Below are 23,889 nucleotides of genomic sequence, written 5' to 3' on the forward strand. Positions count from 1 at the left end.
ATATACTTTTCATATATTTTTGTTCCTTTCATACATATTTAAATAAAAAATTACTATTGTTTCAGCATCAGCTAATGAATTATACAAATAATAATAATAATAATATTAATAATAATAATAATAATTTAGGAAATTTATTTCATGATAAATTTATCAAAATTAATATTGCTCCAATAAAACTACATTTACGTTATATTGGAATCGCAGGAATGGTTTTCTCAGTTATTATTATAGGAATAAACTTGTGACAGGAAATTGAAACTTTTGAAATATTAATTTGATATTGTCTGAGCATAATTCATTTATTAAAATTGCTTTCTCAATATCAAGAGAGTTATATAACAACTTAAATTTATTCCTTTGCACTTCCTACACATTCAAAGCAATAATTAATAAATTAATAGTCTTAATTAATAATAAATAGTCGCAAGCATTACCATTTTCTTTTTATCCTGAGAAAATAAATTTCTCATCCTAAAATAATAATGAATAAATAAATATCTACATTAAAGATGAATATTTGAATAGTGATTATTTAAACGTTTAATAAATATAAATAAAAATAATTAGAGCAAACTTTAATGAGTTAACGTATGAAAATCTTTATTTATAAATAAAGTATATGCTGAAAGGAATTATAGGGTATTATAGTAAGTAGACAAGTGCAACGTAAATCGTAAGTGGAGCGTATAATTAAAGTTGCCTGTTTGAGTTTCCAAGTTGCGTTCAATGACACTAAACTTTTAATCACTTGTTACTTTATTTTACTACAAAGGTAAAAAACTACAACAGTATATACGGTCTATTCGAACTATTTTATTGATTAATTAGTTGTAAAATAAATGACAGATCCAAGAAAAATAGATCCAGTAGTTAACAATAAAAGCTAAAGATGACAAAGCTACGTTGCTGAAAGACGCAACCAAGTGTGAAGTTAATTCGCTCAAGCGTATTCATTTAGCATCAAAGAAAATTCAACTTTTTTGTATACAGCTCGGCGCATGCCGTAGATATTCGGAAAAATAATTAACTGAAAGAGAATAAGTTAACGCAATTATTGAGTTGGTGGTGTAGACTTGTATAGATCCTATATAGTTTATTATTTCTTCAAAGTGAAAGACTGTTCTTTGATATTTGTTGTTTTTTTTGTATGATTTAATGATGAATAAAAACAAAGTATGAAACAAAAAATAACTTTGTTGAAAACTTTCTCGTTTATAATTTTCAGTTCATTTTTTTTTCAAATAAACGTTAAAGAAACTTAAAAAAGCTTTAACAATAAAAAGTTGGTTTAAATATTTTTTATGGGCATTATTATAAAATAATTCAATTTTAGTGTTTTTTAAAAAGTAAATTGTGATTTTTCTTTTTGACTATTACAATTTAATTATATAAAACTACTTTTTTGACTGACAGAAATTTCTTATATTTCTTTATAAGATTAAAAAATAATTTAATCTCATGCTGTAAATGAAATGGTAATTAAAATGTCAATTTTAATTGTATTCAAGTTTTTTTTATTTTATGACGTTATGCTGGTATTTATAAATATACTCGTGACTCATATGCATTTTAAAAACGAGATATTACCTCTATTTGTTTTTAAAATATAAAAAGTATATACTTTCCTTTCTATATACCCCTCGTCCCCATTCATATGTATTAATTCGATCAATTGTCATTTTGTTTTATCCAGTTATTCTTGTTTCAAAAGAGTCGCTTTTGTTTATTAGCTCTTAGTTTTATTTATTATTTTTTTATTTCTTGAGTGACGTTCCAATATCAGAACATAACCGAATAATGAGATGGAAAATAATTAGCAGCCGGGTGCAGATGAAAAATATCAATCTGTCAGCAAATAACCATTTAAATATAACAATCTAAAGAAATGTAGAATTTTCCGATAATTATTGACAGAATAATATTTTATTCAGAATTAAATATTTTCCAGGACTACAATACTTCTGAGTTTTTGAAACGACATTAATCCGTATCTCAATGATGAATTAACAGTTGTGGGTTTAATTGTTAAGCAGACCGCTGTAGCAACTGAAACGTTATACAGGAGTTTAATTATCTAGTACACTTGAATATCGACGTAACAAGCGTTCTACCTTGAAATTGGTTACCTGCGAATACTCCGGAACCCTAAACTCAATCCATTAGTAATCAACGTCAATCTCACCGAGATATTGAACTATATATATATTCACACAGAGACAGATAAACCCAATGAAAACAGCAGACTCACCAGATGAGTTAATTAATCAAAGATGAATCAAGAAGTAATGAATCATTATTCAAATTATCAAAGAAATATTCATACACAATCAGACAATAATAGCATACTCATACTCATCTACCCATCCATCTATTTATCTATCCATTCACCTGTATACATCTACACACATTTGCAAAATGAAATTTTAAATTCTTGAATATTTCATGAGTGTACACATGCAAAATAAATTTATTTCATGAATATTTACGGTGTACACGCTATATTCTCTTTTACTTTTCCCAAGTGACAATATTCATGTCCACTTTATTCACAATTGTTCTCACCAGCAATTTCATTGTTTCTCAATATCAATTAATCGTCCTCTCTTTTTTTTGTTACAGAGATTTCTTGATGAAAAAAAATTCGATCGCCAGCGAATGGACACGGGAAATCGCTTCCAACAAAAGCGACTAAAAAAAGAACTTGATTGAAACGAAAATCACTTAAAGAAAAATAAAAATGTAAACAAACTTTATTACCGAAGTAACAACAATTCGAATGGATTTTTGTATCAACTAGTCCCCTAGCTCAGTAACTAAAAATAACAAGGATACAAATAAATAAAATAACGAAAAAATAATTAATAATAATGATAAAATACAAACAAAAATATGTGATAAATTTATTTATCACGTTATGGCATCAGAAATTGATGAAAATCCAGTAAGCCAAGTGCTTAGACACATTCTGAAAAATCTAACAGGATTCACTATTGATATAACAGCAACAACAACTACTACTACCGCAATAACTGATAGTATAGCTTCACGGGACAACCAAAGCACGAGAAGAACTCGTAATATCAGAGACGTCGTAGTTTCAGTGGCATTAGTATCATCAGCAGCTTCAGCATCGTCACCAGCATCTAGCATAAGCAGCGGGAATATAAGGAAAATCCGTAGCAGAAGCATGGTTGCGGTGGCGATTAGCGATAGCGTGACAATTCCAACTAATCCGTCCATGGCCTTAAACAGTACTGTGGTGGTTACGAGAACCACCACCAGCGCTAGCACCACTACCGCAGCTAAGCCCGACCAACACGTCTACAATTCCACGAATTACCTCTCCGACCAGGATGACCTAGAATACAGTGAGTAATAAAATGAGACATGCTCTTAATTTAGCCACCGCTCTAAAGTCTGATGCTGCTTGCCTGTTGTCTGTTTTGTACCTCTGTACAACCAACTCAACCCAAGTTAAACCTAGCCAACGTATATTCTCTTAAACCTTTACTGCTGGCTTTTATCTCACCGGACGTTAAATCCCTCGCTAAGTCGATTCCAGATTTAATCTAATCTAATTGTATATAATAATACACTGCTTTTAAGCCAAATGCAACTGCCGGGTAATTTTTCATTCATTTTTATCGTTTATATGGTAACAGGATCAACTTTTTCGTATGTAAAAAAGGGAAACAGAATAAATTTAAAAGCTGAAAAATATTTAATGAAATAGAAGTAAGTAGGTTACTCAGATTAAACAAGTTTGGGGCAAGTACTATCTGGGCTTTGGTTGAATTGAGCACGAGGAAAAGAGGACAAGAGGAGGCTGAAGTCGTTCGAACGATTCAAGTAATTCCGTTTCTCTCTCGCGCTTTCATGTCCCGAGTCGCTGATTAGTTTGCTACGCGATGAATTCAGGTGAATCATCAACTTTTTAATTAAGTCAACTCACTACGTGCTCAAAGTTAAAACATTCTTTTGTGCCTCGTACAACTCGTTTGTTTTGTCGAGAAACAATTAAAATACAATGCGCTAATACTCGATTTGACATTAATCCAATCATTTGAAAATTATTGGATTCCATTATCTTAATAAATGTAAATATTGACAGATATATATTTTATTGTAATGTATTGCTAACAAGTGAAAGCTTATCTGAAAACACAAAACATTAACTGAGGTTGCTTCAGATCCTTTTGAAATCTATCCTTGACCTGAGAGTTTCCATTTACGACGCCTTTACCAAAGGAAATCGAAAAGCTCTCTCGGTTTTTATTTTCATTGTTTTTTTTCTTCTCCAACTGCTGTTTCTTGTTCTTCCTCTTATTCTACTTTTGGTTCTACTTCTGCAGAGACTGAGTCTGAGTCTGAGACCCATACCAGTGCCAGTCGTTGACTATTCGGGTAGAGCCACTTATTGGTTCCGCTCAAGTTGCTTGGCCCGCCGGCTTCCAAGGTAAAACTTTACCTCAGCTTCCTCCAGTTTTCCTCAGTGTGTCTTGCTGGTAAACTATACTAAGGCCTACTGGGACGACCTTTTTTCAATTCTCTCTCTTTTACCCAGAGGATTACGAGAATTGAACAGTACTTTTACACTCTTCTCAAGCTTTTTCTCATTACACATCTTTTTTATGTTTTTTTTTTCTTTTCTTTTAGTCTACTTCACTACACTCTACTCTACTCGTTTTTCCTTCTGTTCTTTACTTTAGTTCAGAATAAAAAAAGTTAATTCAGTTATTTTATCACAATTCTCTGTTACTATCTCGTAATAGAAAAAAGTAAATTCAACACTAATACCATTTGTGTTATCGAATATTTGCGAAATAATTTAAATTCTTTAAAAATACCCGCGTATCTTTTAATAAAAACTGATACTCTCATATTGAAGTATTTTTGCTAAACGCTCAATATAAAAAAAAACGAAAGGTGTTGCGGGCCTCGCTGTTGGAACAAGGCTCCTTTCGCTATATTTTGCATGCTATGATGCAGTAATATACCCGTACATAGACATAGGCTTGTAAACACACATACTATAGCAAAAGTGTCATGACGATCGGTCTTAGACTTATTTCGGCAAAACTCTTATTCGCCAAGTAGCTGGAGTGTAACGTGCGATAAAGAACTTCGTCCTAATAAAATGTAAAATAATAAAACGAAATTGTAAGAAAAAGTATAATGAAAAAAAGCAGAGTAACGGAAGCTCGATTTTATAAAAATATCCAACTTCACTCGATTTCAATATCGGTGCAATAAATTGTCAAATATATCACATGAATTTTATATACATCTATACACAGATAAAAAAAAGTTCTCGACTGAAAGTAAGTATTCTTGATTCAAGAAAATTTTTTTGAAAACCTTAATTTTCTGGGGTACAGTAGAAATCTCCTCTGACCTAGACAAATTCTCTTGGCTCAAGAAAATTTTTACTTGGTTCCCGAGAACGTTTGTCTTCCAAAATAATTTCTTGAATCAAGATAACTTTTTTTTCTGTGTACATATTTATGACTATTATCAAAAATCGATTAGTTATGCACTTTAATAGAAGCCACAGTCAAAAGGTAGTGGCTCATATTTATATATATATGTATCAATATATATATGTATCTAGAGAAGAATCAGATATGATGGAATATATAAAAATTATTGTGAAATTTTTGTTTTTAAAACGATTTTGAATCGCAAATTATTAAGGGAAATAAGGGAAAGGGGCAAAATGGCCCTTTAAGAAAAAAGTACAAATCCTCAGTAGTTCTCACTGTTTTTATTTCTTTCTAGTCCCTTACCATGTATTTGGTCTCAATATTGCGCGTCTGTTGAAAATTAAAAATGTTTTCAATTTCAGGGTCCATTTTACCCCCTTTATAATTTTTACTTAAATTTAGACGTGAATCATCATACGTGTAAGATGTTATTAAAAATAAAAAAAAAATTTATTCCGTTCAGGCTGTCCCATTTTGTCCGTAAATGAAAAAAATTTTTTCTTTGAAAACGAACGAAAAGATTTGACGTATTTAGGATGAAAAAAAATTCAGTTCTTATCTTAGCATCCCCACCTTTTCTGACCCTCCCCTATATATGTTCGGCTTTTTACACGTAAGTAGAGGTAATTATAGTCTAGTTAATCGATGAGAAGCAATAAAAAACTTGACATGGTGGTATGTACCCCATTTCAAGTGCCTTTGTTTCGCTAGAACAAATCTTCTCATCCAGCTCCTCCTTGTCTGACCATTCTTACGGCTACTCCACTGGCATACTAAATTAATGAGCATGAGGATACAATGCTCGTACATATTGTATGTCTTGAAATAAATGAGTGGCTTCACTTTACCATCTATGGCTTCAGAAAATATAAATTTCACTTTTATTTAAAAAAAAATTAATGTGTATTTAATTTATAACATTATACACGGAAAGAAAATTATGGGAATGGTTCCCATACTATCATGAAAATATTAATTGAAGGAAAGGTGTGGAAATCACTTCTACAGTGCACCGAAATATTATTAAACATTAAAACAAAAAATCAAACAATGAAAAAAAAATTCGTATTTGGCAAAAAACCTTAAAACTTTTAACAGAATTTTTTATCAGCATAGAGCATTCAAGAAAATTTAAATTTTGGAAATAAAAATTTTAATTTCGATAAAATCTCAAATTTGGAAAAAATCTCAAATTTTCAAAAAAGCTTAATTTGAATCTTTCCATATCACGAGGGAAATTTCTACACTATTCTGCAAAAAAAAAAAAATTATGATATTATAGGGATGGTTCCCATAAAATTATGGGAATAGTTCCTATACCAATATGGAAACCGTTCCCATAATACATAGGAATACTTTCCATAATTTTCTTTCCGTGTATTATCATTTATTGATATCAGTACAAATATATTATTTTTTTATAAAATAAATAGTAAAAAATATTTTTATTATTTCAATAGTACACTGTAGATGACAAGGAGTGCACAGAAAATATAAAATATAAAGTTAATGGAATTTTATTTCTTATTATCTCGTTTACACTACTGTAAACACATAATAATTTTATAAAAATGTAATTTTCCACTTGGTTACCCACTGGACAATCCAAAAGGATTTTCTGGAATGAGATTTTTGTTAAATCCTCATTCGTCATTTCGACTTATTTTTTTTATTTATTTTTGTTTTCTTAGTACTCCAACTACTATAGTATTTTCTCGTTCCTCAATTTTATTTTTTTTCTGCTCGAGCTAGAACCTCAACTCTCAACTTTCCAATTGCAACTGCTAAAGAGAGTGGGAAGTTAGAAAAGACGAAAGAAAGGGAATACGAAGAAAAAAAGAAAAATAGTAGATCTTTAAACTAAAAAACTTATCGGTACAAGTTTTATACTATCGTTTGCTCATAGAATTTACCGCCAATCAAAAATAATTTCTTTCAACGGCAAATTGTTTATGACTCTCGGAAATCTGGTAATTTATTTTATGAATCAAATCCTCCTTATTTATATAAATCGATTTATCTGAATTAAAAAATTTTGATTGGATAAATTACATACTGAGCTAGAGTAATTTATTGTGTTTATATTTGTATGCATAATTATGGTACTGTGGGTTTGTATGAGGCTTAAAGAGGCAGCTGTTATTTAAGATTTATGATAATGCAAACTGTCTTTGATGGTGAGAAAGCCCTTAAGGCTCAAGAAATTCAATGTTTTCATGGTAGGGTGTTTCGTTTAAATGTGTAAAGAGACAAGATAGATAAGAGGGCAGGAGGAAATGAACCAAAGGAAAGAGAATGCGGTAAAGGATAAGGATGAGGATCAAAAGCTCGAGATCTTGTAGTACACTAGAGTGTATACAGAGTGTGTTATAGATTTGTACGGTTCTTCTCTTCTCTCATCACATGGATATACATGCGTGTACGGTAATCTGCTTGAGAATCCAATTTTTGCACCTAAGTGCTCGGATTATCTCGTCTGCGAATTCGTTATATTTTATACGCTACTGCAAACAGTCTTTTATGTTCCGTAAATAAAAAATAAATGTATCGATATTTCATCGTTAAAAAAACCTTAATAAATTCCGCTGAAAGTTTATTTATTTATAAATTTTAATTGAAATCGTGTTATAAATTCAGTTGTTTAATGAAATTAAATTTTATAGAAAAATGGATGTTTGAAAATAATTCAAAAAATTTAAAAAGTTATTTTACGATGAGTAAATACTTAAACTCATAATACATTTATTATATGTGGACATTGCCGCGAAATTCCAATAAAAGTAGTACAAACCTATACAAAGAACAATCGACCGTAAAATTTAAGCTTCAAGAAAGAATTTCAAGAAACCTGTAAGAGAGCTCTAAAAATATCTTGAAACTCATACAAGAACGTTTATCTACTGTTATTGGCAACCTACAAGTAAACGATTTTTTTTTGTTACTTTATTTTATTTTTTTGTCAGGATATAAATATATATGTATATATATATATATATATATATATATATATATATATATATATATATATATATATATATATATATATATATATAGTTTAAGTGATAGCACAGTAACATAAGTCGGTTTTATTTTGAAAGTTAAGCTATGGCGTGCTCTTAAAAAAAAGCTTTTGGGCGGGATTATATTACGCTTAGATGAGATTGATTTTTGATCACCATTTAAAAGTCAGTGAAAAGTCTAAGCAACGGTAGTGTCCTGAATATTTATAGTTTTATGTGAATGTTCTTCGCAAGTATAAAATGTACTTGAGAGTAAGACCTATAGATATATATATTTATATAAGAGAATCGAGGTAAAAGAAAGTAAGCATTGACGGTATCGTTGCCAATATCCGTTAAATTTTAGAATGGATTTTAAGGCCTCCATTGTCCTGGTTCTCGCACGACTCTCTACTACTCTAAAACTCTATAGTGAATTGCGTTCTCTCACAATATTCAATTTATAAGCGAACAATAGCTGTTCTGTAAATATAGTGAGTTTATGAAAAATTTATAAATACATTTTTGATTAAACGTTTCATTATTTTTTTGATTCTAACAAAAAAATGCTATGGTATACATGCACTGGGGTTTCATCAGTCCTCTTCAAATAAATTCAACGTTTGTATTAATTTAAAGAGCCGTTTTTACTGTCCAAAGCGCTGATCAATCGTCTTGATTGATTGCAGTATTATTGTGTTTCACCGCAAAAGAAGAAAAATAAATTTCCTGTATTTGTGTTGGAGATAATTAAATTTTTTGTTTGTTCAATGGGAAAAAGTTTTTTATTTTATTTCTGTTCTACTTGTTTATTAAATAAATGTTATATATTTTTTTATATCACTATATATGAGGATAACGTTACTAGGATTATTTTAGCTGGTGATTTCAATAGTTACATTTCATCTATAATAACATGTTTGTTTGCTTGTCGAGTTTATCTGGCGAGTTGATTTTGAGAAATTATTAGAGATAACATAAAGTAGTCTGTAATAAAATAAATGAAATTGATATAGTAAAATTGACATAGGCGGTTAGAAAAAATCGAGAGATCAATAAAAATGTCTATAAATTTCCCAATTTCAATTTATTTTCTCTGATATTTTTTTGATGGCCTGAGAGATATCAAATTTAATAAACTATCCAATACAAGGGAACATATTTTACATGACTAAAAAAAAATTTTTTTTGTCCTAAAACATTATAAACAAATTATCTACGCTTCTGCACATAAAAAAATTTACAGGGAAAAAATGCTTTGATCTTGATTAGTTTACAAAAAAAAAATCCTCGTGAAAAATTTTTTTCTACCGCAAAATTTAATCAAGGTAGTTTGTTAATTTATCGCTTTTTACTTTTTTATGGTTGGATGATTTTTTTTTTAGTGATGCATCATTTTTTTCGACAAAAATTTCTGTGGAGAATTTGATAGTGGTTGAAAATAGAATAACTTATAAATTTTTCGAATCATTTGTTGCAACAATTGAATTTTACAGCAATAGATTTTTTTTATTTTTACGAGAAATATTTTTTTATTATTTCCTAAAATATACTTGAGTTAAAAAATCGACTATCGCTGAGTGTTAATGGGCGTTAGTGAGTTAAAGTAACGGTCTATGGAGTTAATTAGTCAAATTTAAAAACAGATATCAGATAATTTTCTCCAAGCTTTCTCTTAAATAAAAACCCTAAACGCAAAATAAAGACACAGATCCGATGCTTTACTCTATGAACTAGCAAAGTGTATGTCAATTTTTTGATAACTTCCATTTGTTTACGAGAAAAACTTGGACTAAGTTCTGATTTACTGTACAAGTGCAACAAAGATAGTTACGTTCATCCACTTGAGTGCGAAAAGCCGGTCCATCAGTTGACCCTGCGGGCCAGCCCCAAAACTTCCTGCTGGTTTCGAGCTCCTGGAGCTCGAAAAAATCGTTGTGAACACATTTTCGAGCACTTCGAGTCAGAATAGCTTCCTAGAACCTCAAAACGTCAAGATCTCTTAGAAATTCGATTTTCGAAAATCGGACCGAAACCAATAACTTCCCGAATTTTGGAAAATTTACAATTTTCTTAGCGGGAAGTTAAAAAAGTTCCATCCTCGATTGATAAAAAATTTGCTTAGAAAAAATTACGAGTCAGACTATTCTATTAATAAATTTCAAAATCAAAATTTTGATCGTTAAATAACTACATAATAATTTCTAGAAATTTAGGTATGTTAATAGCAAATTAAAAACAGATAAATTTATAAAACAAATGATAACTTATTTATTTTCGTCAAAAATACGCGCTCTACATGTGTCTTCTATCGTAAGAAATTTAGCTTAGACTGACATTGTTTTAATAGTATTTAACACTTAGGTCAAACAACCTCTTCTCTTTTTCTGCAACAAAGATGTTAAAAATATATGTATATATGAGTGCAATATGAAGAAAACCATGTCGCCTTGCATTTACTTGGAACATGGGCCTCAATCTCTCGTCGACCCAAGTACCTAAGGTCATAAAATTTGATCTGTAAATAATATATACTAGGCTTAAATGTAACGTTGTTCGAATCAATACTCTGAACAGAATATTTAGTAAAAAGAAATATTGAATAACATATACATTAGAATAAAGATTAAATTTTGTATAGATAATCCAACAATATTTATAGGACTTATAATGATGATACTAGAAACAATTCATAAACAAAGTTTTAGTTTGATATCAAAGAGCATGAACATTATAGCGTAAGTAACTTCAGACAATTGCCTACGTGAATCTTGTTTCAAGAGCAATAGTTCTGTCCAGTGTCCAAGTTAAACTCAAGTCTCTTATCCAGAGACGAGGGTATTATACTTCCTACCGAGAGACAAATGAGCCTATGGATCTATCTCGCGGTCGACCATTTGTCTGTGTTCTCTCTACTCTCTTCAGTCTTACGGATTTCCCGTTTCCATAACACGGATAACTGCAATTTTATTATCCTTTATTCCAAGCTCTGAAACCCGTATATCATAAGCTCAACAATTTTTTAATTCCTGACGTTTTTATTCGCTCTTGTTAAAAATATTAATTTACTAAAAATAAAAAACTGACATTTAATTTATTTGTTACAGCAAAAAAGAAAATATGAATCTGCGTAAATATAAAGTTACTCTAAACATTGTTAGCGCATTATGAGTACGTAATTTTCTTAATGTCTTCGTTGGACGAAAGAATTATATGACGTAAATAAATAAACGAAGTAAACTAGGAATAAAAAAAAATGATTTATGTGTAATATCGAATGTAGACGTTTGAAAACGAATGGCAATTTGTAGCAAGACCATAAAGCTAGCGCCGGAAGAATTGCACACGAATGGCCAACACAATGTGTTCTTACATTTGAATAAAAATTTTTCCATAACAACTTTCTTATTCTTATTCTCATTCTTATTCTTATTCTTATGCTTCTTTTATTATTATTTTTCCTTCTGCTTTTCTTTGTACGTGTTAGTGACTCAGTGGCTTTTCAGATATTATTGCGCGGCGCCACTATCGTCAAAGTTACAAAGAAACAAAAAAATATAAAATGTTAAGAAGTAACATAAAAATATATATACCCCGATAATGAACGATGCTTATGAAATATGGTTTTACAGAAAACGCCGGATGCTCAAACTCTAAACGATAGAGTAAGTATACAACGATAGAAAACACGGGTTATATACACTGAAAATTTTCACTACAAACGATGAATATATATCAAGTGAAAATTTACATCCGTTCAACTGTCGTCTTTATACTTTTTACCGTACACAGTCTCAGAGATTTTTATATTCTTTTTCTGTTTTTTTATCATCTCTTATTTGGTTACTTTTGTTTGAACAATTTATCTGTACGTGGATGTAAAGGTAATTTTAAGGTTATAGAAAATAAAGAAAATAGTGAAAGACTTTTGTCTCAATTGCTGTGAAATTGAACAGCCTCGTATTCTCATCTCGATATAACTTGATGAAATGAAAACTCACTCTCCGTTATTACGACACACACATACAAACACGCTATTGAATTTTTTTACTTTCGTATACTGTACGTCGTTGAATCAGTGACTTTTATCCTCTTACGATCGACTTTTCGCCGGTTGACGGGTTCTACGGAGTCGTCGAGGCGAGGATATTGACTCTAGCCTTCTCTAACCTTCTATTTCACCAAATATATATTTTTTTCCTTTCATTTCTTTTTTTTTGTATACCCTACGTAGCTCTTGTCGCCTTCAGGCTTCTACGTCCAGCTACGTCTAAATTGCCCGGAAGTCGAGTGATCAGAGTGGCGGTGAAGGCACGTCGTGACGATCGATTGGCAAAGTCAAATAGTTATGGCGTGTCCACGATGTCCTTACGAGTTTTTGAAATTCACTTTGCTGAAGAAGACTGGCTATATAAAAGGATCTCTAAATATTCTATAGTCTCCGAGACTACCTGAGCAGCTCACTAGAGTCTTTTGTGCGCAGATGTCGTTATTTACTGATCGTGATGACCTGAATCATGACACTGTGTCATTAGAAAAAAGCTTACGTAATCCTGACACCGTTATTTTTTGTAGACTATTATTATTTTTGTCATTAGTTTCTTTCATTAAATTATAATACTTGCACTTGCCACGTTGAATATTATTCAACGTCTTCTTAATCATGTTTTATATTGTTTCAATTTGTTCCAGCGGAACATTCACATGAAATATTCATTCTGGTCGTCTTTAGTGTTGCTGCTACTACTGCTCTTGTAGAAGAAATGGAAACTATTTTATTTTTATTCCAGTAATGCTGAAATGTCTCGTGCATTATTCTTTTTTTTAATGTACAGCCATTTTTTCTTATTTTATTATTTATTTATCCGCCACTCCAACTTTTACTCGGTATTATTTTCATATTTTTTATCATACTTTTTATATAATCTCTACTTCGATGTTATGTTTTATTTTTCATACGAACATCTCGCGCTACTTAAGTTGACGCGACTTGTATCCAGTGAGTAGAAAAAATAAAATAATTCACGGAGGAACAATTGAATTATCAAGCATTAAAACAAAAATAAAATAAGATCGGAAGAACAACAGAATTATTATTGATAAATGTTAGAATAATAAATTATTATTACAGAGTTTACAGTAAATAGTAACACTACTCTTATTAATTATTGAACTTCAATCAACTTGTTATACTTTGACACAACAAGTGAACGCTTGGGTAAACATTACGCTAGTAATATTAGCAGATGAAAATTACATTTATTCGATTTGTAAACGTGAACCCGTGAAATTGCCATGACTCAGTTTGTGTACGAATATATACATATGGGACATACTGTAGCAATTCATATTATACGTGCGATACATACACTATCGAATATATATTGGGTTAGACTCTTGTTGACGGTTCAAATTGTTCATAGAGAAATTCGTGTATAGTCTGAAACTACTGCTACTTGAACCCAAAACTACCGTTAGTACAGGCAATTGTTTATCCATTGTATGCGTAAGGAAGAGAATCTAAAAGGAAATCCCTGGATTTTTCTCTAGTGGTCTTAAATTTTAGTTTATACTCATATATTAATTTTCAATCAATTTTAAGTGCTAAAAATCATCTATGCGTTTGTTTTTTTTTTTTAAAGGTTTTATTTATAAATTGAATCGCAAGTGATCATGTGGAAGCAGGGCTTCAGTTTTTTCCATTTTTCAAACTGTCGTAGCTAACTGGAAAATTTAGATTTCTTAAGAAATAATTTTTGAAATATTAAGAAATCTTTTTAAATGCTAAAAAATCCTTCTATCAATGTGTTGATTTTTTTTCAGTGTATAAGAAATCTCATTTTAATTCATCATTTTCTCTTCACGGAAAAAAATAAACTTAGATAATCAGTGTTTAAAATTATAACCCGGAACCCGGGTGTCAATATGGGGAATTTTCATATTACATATATTACTATTAAAAAATTACTATTGAGAATGATAGTATTTACTGATCACTTTATCATTATATTACTTGTCGTTCTCAACTTATGTACTTCATTTTGAAGGTCTCATAATCCCAAAAATTTCTTTGGGACCTAAAAAAAATCTCGAAAATTACATATTACATTATGCATACATACGCATACATATATAAGACACATATCTCTGTTGCAATTTTCATTTTTATTTCTCAATTCTTCCTCGACTGCTTGATTGGGCTACATATAGTTTAACTAGATCTATTTCAAGTCAATACAGACAAGCGTACCTGTATGGCAATTTTTTACATCCTGTAGCGCATTGCTGACCAACATGTTTAGCATATTTAAGGTTATTTCTATGAATAAATATAAGCGCATGGACTTTTTTAGCTTACATATATAAATGGGTAAATCTATATCCACATCACATGAGTATATGTCCTACATGGGGTGGATACGCAATCGTTGCAGTAGTATCCTCAGGCGAAACTGATCGTTTGTATGCTATGTTGTAATATTGGCTTTTAATTTATTGCTTCCCTCTAGCTATCGTCGATCAAACTATCACAGTCTACCGTAGTGGTTATTAATTTATAAGCATATGTATATTAACACTCATAAAATATTTATTGATGCTGTTATTAATTATCATAGCTTATACAAAAAAGTATTTTTTACAACAGCACTAATTACACTTTTGGTTTTTACTTAAATAATTTATTTTGTTTGAGTTCATAAGCACATTAATCTTGAAGTGCAAGGCTCTGAGTTCGATCCTCGGTCTGGGTATTTTTTTTTTTTCCTGAAAAGTAAATCATTATTTTTAGTGATTAATTGAATTAATTTAATTACATAAAGTAAAATATAATTATTTGTTGCGTTTTTCATACATAAAAAAAGAAAGATAATCGATTTATAAGTTAAAAAATTCGAATTATCGAGTTTCGCTGTCGTATGTGTATATGTGTGCATATGTAAATATAAGTTGAGAGAAGCACTTTATAAATTTTCTAGATTCAAAACTAACTTTTACTATAGTTACTAATGCTTTTTTTTTTTTTTGGTCAGAGAATTACTTGACAAGTTTAAAAGGGTTAGGAGGTACCAAGACGATCCAAGCAGTTGTTAGAGAATTCGTTCAACGAAATGTAATCTCGACTTCTTGGCTCGTACAATCTTTTCTTGAGATTCTACTAAGGTTTTCTTAACAGTTTTTTCAGTTTTTATTCTTTTAATTTTGTTTTAGTTTAGTTTTCTTTTTATCTCTATAGCGTCAAGAAAAATTTACCCATTAAAATATTCGTTTCGAAATTTATTATTATTTTAAAAACAAAGATTTTCCATTTATTTCTCGATAAAATTAACAATATCATGAATTTTATAAATAGATTGATCAAATTTCGTCTAATTAATTAATACTTAAATAAGGATATTTTTTTTTTTTAATTAAGTAAATTATTTAATTACACTGCCCACTTTACACATGCCCTTTGACGTCATTGAAACTTTAGTACAGCAACTTCAATTAATGTAAACGATTTCAATTTACTGAAATAAACTAGTCATGGTGGTAAATCGCATTTGCAGTTGAATCTGACAGTTGACACGAGCTTTACCACAGGCCGAAGTGTGCTTGACATTATGTCAACATATGCACGCAAATTTCACTCACCGACCGTTTTATCAAATAATAACCTATGTAATCATGAATCATTCTAGCTCACTAAGTACATCAGCATTTTTTTTTCTTTAATTAAATATTTATTTTAAAAACTCTTTCATTCTTAAAAAGCTTATAATTTAATTCAATAAAACAAATTTTTATTTTACAAATCGACGTCATAAATATCAGAGTCGACCTAAGGCATAGTTGATAGTTTTATTATAATTCAAAAAATAAAAATAAAAATACTAAGCATGTGCTGTCAATTTTTTATTAACTTGAAAATTTTTATTTTGTAAAAATGCCTGTCAATATAATAGTACATTACACACTCAGGGAGGAAAGTAGGACATTCAAACCCGCATGTATAGTTGCCTACCCGAGGCATCCTACCTTCCTTCGTGGTGCGTATACAATTTTTCACCAAATCTGCACCTGGAAGTTCAAATTTTAGCCTCTGTTTGTGAAAAGAATGGCGCATGCATTTTCTCATAAAAGAAAAGAACGACTTTCTTCTCTCTAAGCCGGGCAAAAATTTAAACTTTTGGTGCAGACATGGCAAAAAATATTTAATCTCTTTCAAATATTATAATATTCAATTGAATATGATTTTTGATTAATTATTGCACTAATTAAATTTTTTTTTATCATCCCAATTAATAAGATAAAAACGAAATTAATTTAATTCGGCATGTTTTATTTTAAGTATAAATTCTAATTGATTAAGCAAAATAAAATGTATTTAATTAATATTCAATTATCATGATGAGAATGTCTTATTACAATTGTCGACAAGTAATTTACTCAAACGCACACTCATTGAAAAATATGATATCTACTGAATATCAGCCTCTTTTGCTCGAAATTTAAATTCGCTTTTCCTCTAATCATTTTCACGGCATGATATTTTCCTTGCATAGATTAATACATATATATATATATATATATATATATATATATATATAGACTTTGTTTATTTTGTATGAACATACATGGTTTCATGTGCGCGTGTTTCTCGAGGTCGCGTTTGAGTCATTGCTATGCAAGCAGGTATTTTACGGGTCACCGCTTATATATGTATCCCTTTTAAAGTCACGCCGACTGCTATCACACTATATACTATTACAAATGCAAAGTTCAAGGGTTTCACAAGCGTTGGAACATTTTTGTCAATCTCTTGTACACCTCCGAGTTCTATATTACACACTTTCGTTTCTAGTCAAAATGCTCAAACGGCTTTTACACACTAACTTTAATCATATTTAAACTTTTTCACCTTCGCACACTCGTTAACTGTACCTTGGTCGAAAAAATAATTAAATAGTTTCATTTTTAAAACGTCAAAACAACTTAAAATATTTACATAAATATTTAAATATTTTCTTTCTTCATTATTTTTTTCCAGGTATACTGGCAGCCTTTTCAGACATGCAGACAGTATTTCTAGCGTGTATTTGCACGCTATTACCGCTGATTGTCGCACTGGCAATAGCGTTCGGATTAAGGTAAGCAAAAACATAAATTAACTTGCATTTATATTCATACGTCCATTTATATATATATATGAATATAATTTTTTTTTCACATTTATTTTTATACATATGTAGAATAGTGCATTTTATACGATAAATTTAAATCCTCATACGATAAACTAAATTTTTATTTATTACGGTAATTTATCTCACGCGTCACCACTTTAATAGGATAAATCTTCACCATAAAGTCTCGTTAGGTTCCTGAAACTTTTTCAAAGTTAACTTTTGTACTTCCGCAACAATTTTATAGGTTTTTTCTGTTCTTTATTTTGATCCTTTATCCTCATAGACGTTCGCTTAACACTTTTAAGTACTAAGTACCAAGTACTCCAGTCATCAAGTTTACTTTGTGGTCTAATCAATTAACTTGAAAAGCAAGTTCAACAATCTCAAGCATTGCTATCACTTTTACTATTAAAGAAAATTTAGTACTAACTGGTAGCTTGAAAATTAAATGTATCCCAAATAAATATTTTCTTTTGAATACTTAATTTAATTACCGGCGCAATCAATCAATTGTGAAGTACATTGAAGACATGCTAAGTATTCTCATTCCTTTTCAAGTATCATTATTTATGTTCACGTATCCTATTTACAGATTTTTTTAAAATACATATTCACTTGTTCGATTGAAGCTTAAACATAGTTCAAGTATTTAATCACTTACTACAGTATTTCTATCGAGTACTTTTACATAAAAAATATCAAGTACTGAAATAGCTTTTCAATTCAGTCCATCGTAAATCGCCATTTATTTTTAGATACTCAACAATATTACGTTCAATTAATCAGTTGGAAAGTGCATTGAAGTTTGTTGAGGAAATGATAAGCATTTTAATTTATTAATGGTACTTAAAAAAATATAATAATTGTCACAGTGTCTTAAATGTTTAATTAATTAAGGAACATTCAATCATACTTAGTAAGTAGATAACAACTTTGTTCTGAATATATAGAATATGAATAGCGCTTTTAATTGTAAATTAGTCATTCACAAAGTACATTAAGAAATTTAAAGCTGCATTTTTATCTCCGTTAATTTTACGCAGAAGTAACTGCAACAGTTTAACGTTTGATGAATCAAATTTCAAAAGTTGATTTCATATGCATGACATGTATACCTGATTACAATTTAATCCAGGATTTACTTCTTGTCTTCAGATGTAGGTCATTCGTCGGCAATGTCAGTCGGTTGGTTAGTCAGTTGGTTGGTTGATCTAGAGAAAAGCCAGGAGCTATAACATCGTCCTCGTCGTCGTCGTATTTTCTGTTTCCATCAAAAGATTAGTGTCCTCCCTCAAACTTATCCGCCTACTTGGCGTATTATCTTCTCTCAATCCCAACGATTTCAATCCATCTTACCCACTTACACTTCATCTCCGGCCTCTTGCCACTTTTGCAGTACCACACCTTTACCCTTTCACTCTTTGGCCCTCTTGTCTCTCGCCCTCTTAACCCTTTTGCCTCTATTTGTCCTTTCCTCTACTTCTACAACTACTTCCACTACTTTAACAACTTCTATTTCCTTTTTTTTTTTTTTACAACTTCTCTTTTACTATCAATACTTTCTTATTATCCAGCCGACCATTGTCATAAGTCAGCGAAAGCTGCATCGGCAACGGGAAGTCGTAACTCCATTGAAAGATGGCGCCCATTCCGAAATACTTGCAAGTAGAACATTGACATTGATTAATGTTGCAATTCAATGGCAAAATGTGTGTATGCACTAGTCTACTCCACTATAGCTTTCTCCTTCAGTAACACAGTAGTATATTTATATATGTATATATGAACGTATACATTGTACTATATGTTGTAGTTCTGGGTCACCCTCTTTTGAAATGTGAGAGAGCAAACGGTCGACTATTTCACTAGATCAACTGCTGTTGCTGCTACTCCTATATACAGTAACATTCGTATAACACCTTCTATACATTGGCATCCCATAAATTTCACATTTGATTGATTGTGATAACGCCAGTTGCTACACTTTTCAGAAAGTCTTTTCGACATTGATGACCGATCCGTTTACGTAATCGAGACTTGCGATACATACTTTTATTGCTGACTAATTTTTTCCTATCGATAAAATGACTTACTTACTCATTCATTCACTTATTGATTAAGAAGAATAAAAAACAACACAGATTAACTTTTTTTTATGTCGTTATTTTTTTAGACATGCATGGCGTAAATATAGACTTAAAAGAAATGGAACAAGTGATTTACCCTGGTATCGAGGTGTTTGTTCACGTGACGATACCGCAGAATCACTTCATCATAGACCGCATCGAAATAGCATCAGCATCCAGCCTGCAACAAGAATTTTATCAGCCCAAGATGTGAGTAATTATTTATTTATGCTTTAGAAAATTTATATTTAACTAAAAAATATTTGAAATAAAGCTTTGAATTTAACAACAAGAAATAATATTTATTCGTGGAAAAACTGTTGCAAAGCATAAAATTATACTAATGTATGAAATGTAAAACACAATGCATTTTCCCGACAGACAGAGAATCAAATTACCTGGTGAAATGGTTGCAATATTAGGAAACGTGCGGGTTACATAGTTTCGGGTTTGAAAATTGGTTTCTCTTGTCGAGAGAAAGTCCGTGCTAGTTCTGTACAACCCTCGTTCAACTATCTTCTGGCTTCTCCATACAAAATCCTCAACCTACTTTTCATTTCATCCCTTCGCTCGTTTTTCTTTTTCCTCTTTTACTTTTTCTCCCCTTTCCAAAAAATATTCTTCCTTACGGAGACAAACTTTTTAACGCGCGTTGCTTTAAATTGCTTTACTTCACCTGTAATGCCAGCACTCGCAAGCGTCTATCCCGCTTTAATCCTTGAAACATTTGCGATTGTTCATCGCTAAAAAACAGCAAAAAACACGTCAAAAAAGGGAATGCAGGAACTTTACATAACAAAAGAGATAGCGGACGAAAAAAGAATACTCCAACGCATTAATTTACTGAACCAACGGAGCTTAAAAAAAAGACAGTAGTTAAGCAGCTGTAAAATTATATCACTGACTTTTATAAACGAATGTCTTAGTGAAGTAAAAAGCTTAATACAAACAGATATCACAGTGGATACATCAATTGAAAAAAAGTAATGGGTAGATGTGACGTTAATGGCCTGCCAAAGTGTGTTTAATGTACACTATTTAGTACACTCTTTATTTAATCTCATTTTTACTCACTTGACAAACTATCAAAGTGTCTTCTCTATAGTACTTTTGAGCTGAGTTTGTCAACAAAAATGTGGCAAGTAGGTTCCCTCATTCTACTTTTACGGTGCCGTCAAAGTAACAACTTTACGGATATTTTTTTTAGCCCTCTTTACTCTTAAATTTTTTCCTATCTTCATTTTCTTACCGAATCACTCGAAGGGAAGGCTCAATAAAAAAAAAAAGTTGGTTGGTTCTTCAAGTCGTGACTCATGATGGTAAACTTGCGGGTGGTATAGACCCAACACCGTTTCTCCATTATTGAGAATTACTGCGATCGTGTCTCCGTGTTACAAAAGGACGTTGATCCCAGAAGATTGTATACTCGTAAAATATAAAACTGTGAAAACTTGAATATGGTAAATATGAAAAAAAAAAAAAAAATTTGACGCAGAACGATAGAAAATAATATCAAATGTCGAGGATTAATTGACATTGATGTATCGTGTTTTATTTTTGATGATAAGGGTATTTTATATATTTTCGGATAAACTTCGAAAAGATGGTTGTTCTTATTGATGTATATGTAGGGTAGTATTTTTGATGTAAAAAGAGCTTTTCCTAACTTCTCAAAGTATCATCAGCTCTACCAAAAATACCACAAACGGACTTTGATACTTGTAAGAGGCTTACGGATCTCTAGTAAATGCGGATGATTGCAGCTATATAATATATATACAAAGAAAGGGGATTAGTGAAGTTGTGCAAATGCGAAATGCGAATCTCTAATTTACTACTAGAGCATACAATTACGCTTCAAGTTATGTAACTTTGATATTCTGTCTACTCGATTACAAAATAATCTGTTGATTATCACTATTCCTCTTTAGTAGTAATACAAAATTGTTTTAAGGAAAATTAACAACTTATTAAATTTCTGTATATAATCATATTTTATTTATTCACGTGATTGTTTTTTCTTCTGCAACTGGTTGAAATAAAAATTCAATAACGTCAGTCGTAAAATCCTTGAATGCAGACTTTTTTTGACCTGAACAATGATACATAGAAATTAATCTGAAGTAAATTATGGGAAAGTTATTGTTTGAATTTTGTCAAGACCGTTTCGCTCTTGTCTATTCTATATATTTAATAGTTTTCGAAGCTCTATGAGTAAGTTGTAATTTTTTTTATACCGTAAGAAATTCAAAATTAATTCCTTGTTCATTTTATTATGTCTGAAGTTTGTTTTAAATTCTAGAGTTGTTCCATTTCTAGAATTTTATTAAAATGACTCCAATTACAGAGTACTAACTAAAAAGTTATACAGTACGGTATACATTTAAGTTAACCTGAAGTAAAAAAGAGAATGCATAATAAACTGAAAAAAAAATTATCTCTTGTAAAAACAATATTTTTTCAAATAGTAAATCAATAAAACTTATTACATTATTAATTTCATACTTGAGTTAAAGAATAATTTTCTTGACGGAAGGTAATTTGACTTTACTTACAATATTTAAAAAAAAAAAAATCAGCATACCTCGGGCTAAGCTCAGATTTCTTCGATTAAGAGAATATGCCATCTATTCTCTTTTTCACACACATGTGAACAAACGAAACGGTCCTTGTTGCACTTACATTAGCAAATGGAAATTTCAAATGAACCGTTCTCAAAAATAAACTTAAATTTCCAAACGAGAAGCATTTCATTCGATAAATAATAACTTTATGCATTGAATGAATTGCATGAAATATTTTATTTAATGATTTGGGTATTTATCTATAAAAATGGTTCATTTGAAAATCACCTATTTCACTTTGTTCAGAAAATTATTTTTAACAAAGCCATCAAGTTTTTGCTCTTAAAGTATATGATTAAAAATTTTGATAATAGCATAATTTCTTATAAGAATAAAACAAAATATTTCTAAAAGTTATCTTTTCTCTCAGTGTATGTCCTTTGATGATTTTTTACAATGCATTGATTACTTTTACGTTTATCAAATAATTTTGAAAAGTATCTTTTGGATATCATTCGATGAAAAATATTTGTTGATAAAGCAAGTATATTGGATTGTTTATGAATAAATGAATGGATATTTAACATGTTTAAATGCATTTGAAATATTAATCGAAGTGAGTAAAACGTTTTCATAAATTTATTTGAAAATAAACAAATACTGATTCGCTAAATAACACAGACAGAAGTAAAACCATTTTACGCCGGGTGAAATACATAATAAAGTGGATTACATTGCCGTAATGTAAATTTAAATTGAAATAAACGTTTCATTATATCAAAACCGAAAAAATAATATCCGTAAATTTATCCTCAATTGGTATTTAATTTATGTTAAAATTACTATTACCAGAAATTGTACACCTGGTGAACACACTGAAAATTGTGGTACATAGAACTGGATTGTATAAAGATTTCCACAGTCGCGAACAAATTTTCTCCAAGATTCAACTTTTTTTTATGTGCGCTAATTTCAATTTAAATCTCTCGCACCAGATGGTACCTTTTTTATTCGCTGATTTTTTTCCTTTCTCTGTGGTAAACACCGCGTGCATTTAATTATAAAAAATCGTTTCGACTCATAGGATTATTTCGAATAAACGTTATTATCATCATTTAATTTTAATTTTAAGTGATATTTTTTTTTAACGAAAAATTAAATAAAAAGTTTTTAAATTAAAAATAATCATTATTAATATTGCACGTTGACACTATAATTACTTTATTAATTAAAATAAATAATTCATTAAATTTTTACCTCAACAATAGTAAAAAAATATTATTCGTAAATTCACGAGATAACTTTTTTTATGGTTCAGTTTGAGTGTGAGAAAAATGGTTGCAGATGATAAATGGATGATAGTTTAATTGCGTTAGGTAGAGAAATAAAACAAGGAATCAAAATTATATATCTCAGACCGTAGGAAATTGTTCTTGGATACGGAATTAAAAAAGTTGGTAAATTTTTTTTTATTTGATATTTTTATACTTTTTTGGTTTTTTTGTTTTCCTCACTGAAAAATATAAATATGGACGATATTATTCTCT

General features: G+C 30.1%; 1 protein-coding gene across 1 annotated transcript in view; it reads left to right on the top strand.

Moving 5' to 3' along the window:
* The first annotated feature begins 3,081 nt into the window (after window positions 1-3,081).
* The window catches only part of LOC103572981 (uncharacterized), a 112,978-nt gene continuing 92,170 nt past the window's right edge, over window positions 3,082-23,889 (top strand). Inside the window, exons 1-3 of the mRNA XM_008551828.1 lie at window positions 3,082-3,371; window positions 17,517-17,616; window positions 19,826-19,988. Of these exons, the coding sequence (XP_008550050.1) occupies window positions 3,191-3,371; window positions 17,517-17,616; window positions 19,826-19,988 (444 nt within the window). The 5' untranslated portion in view covers window positions 3,082-3,190. The remainder of the gene's footprint in view (window positions 3,372-17,516; window positions 17,617-19,825; window positions 19,989-23,889) is intronic.

This window comes from Microplitis demolitor, chromosome 3 (assembly GCF_026212275.2).
Source record: "Microplitis demolitor isolate Queensland-Clemson2020A chromosome 3, iyMicDemo2.1a, whole genome shotgun sequence".
Lineage (NCBI taxonomy): Eukaryota > Metazoa > Arthropoda > Insecta > Hymenoptera > Braconidae > Microplitis > Microplitis demolitor.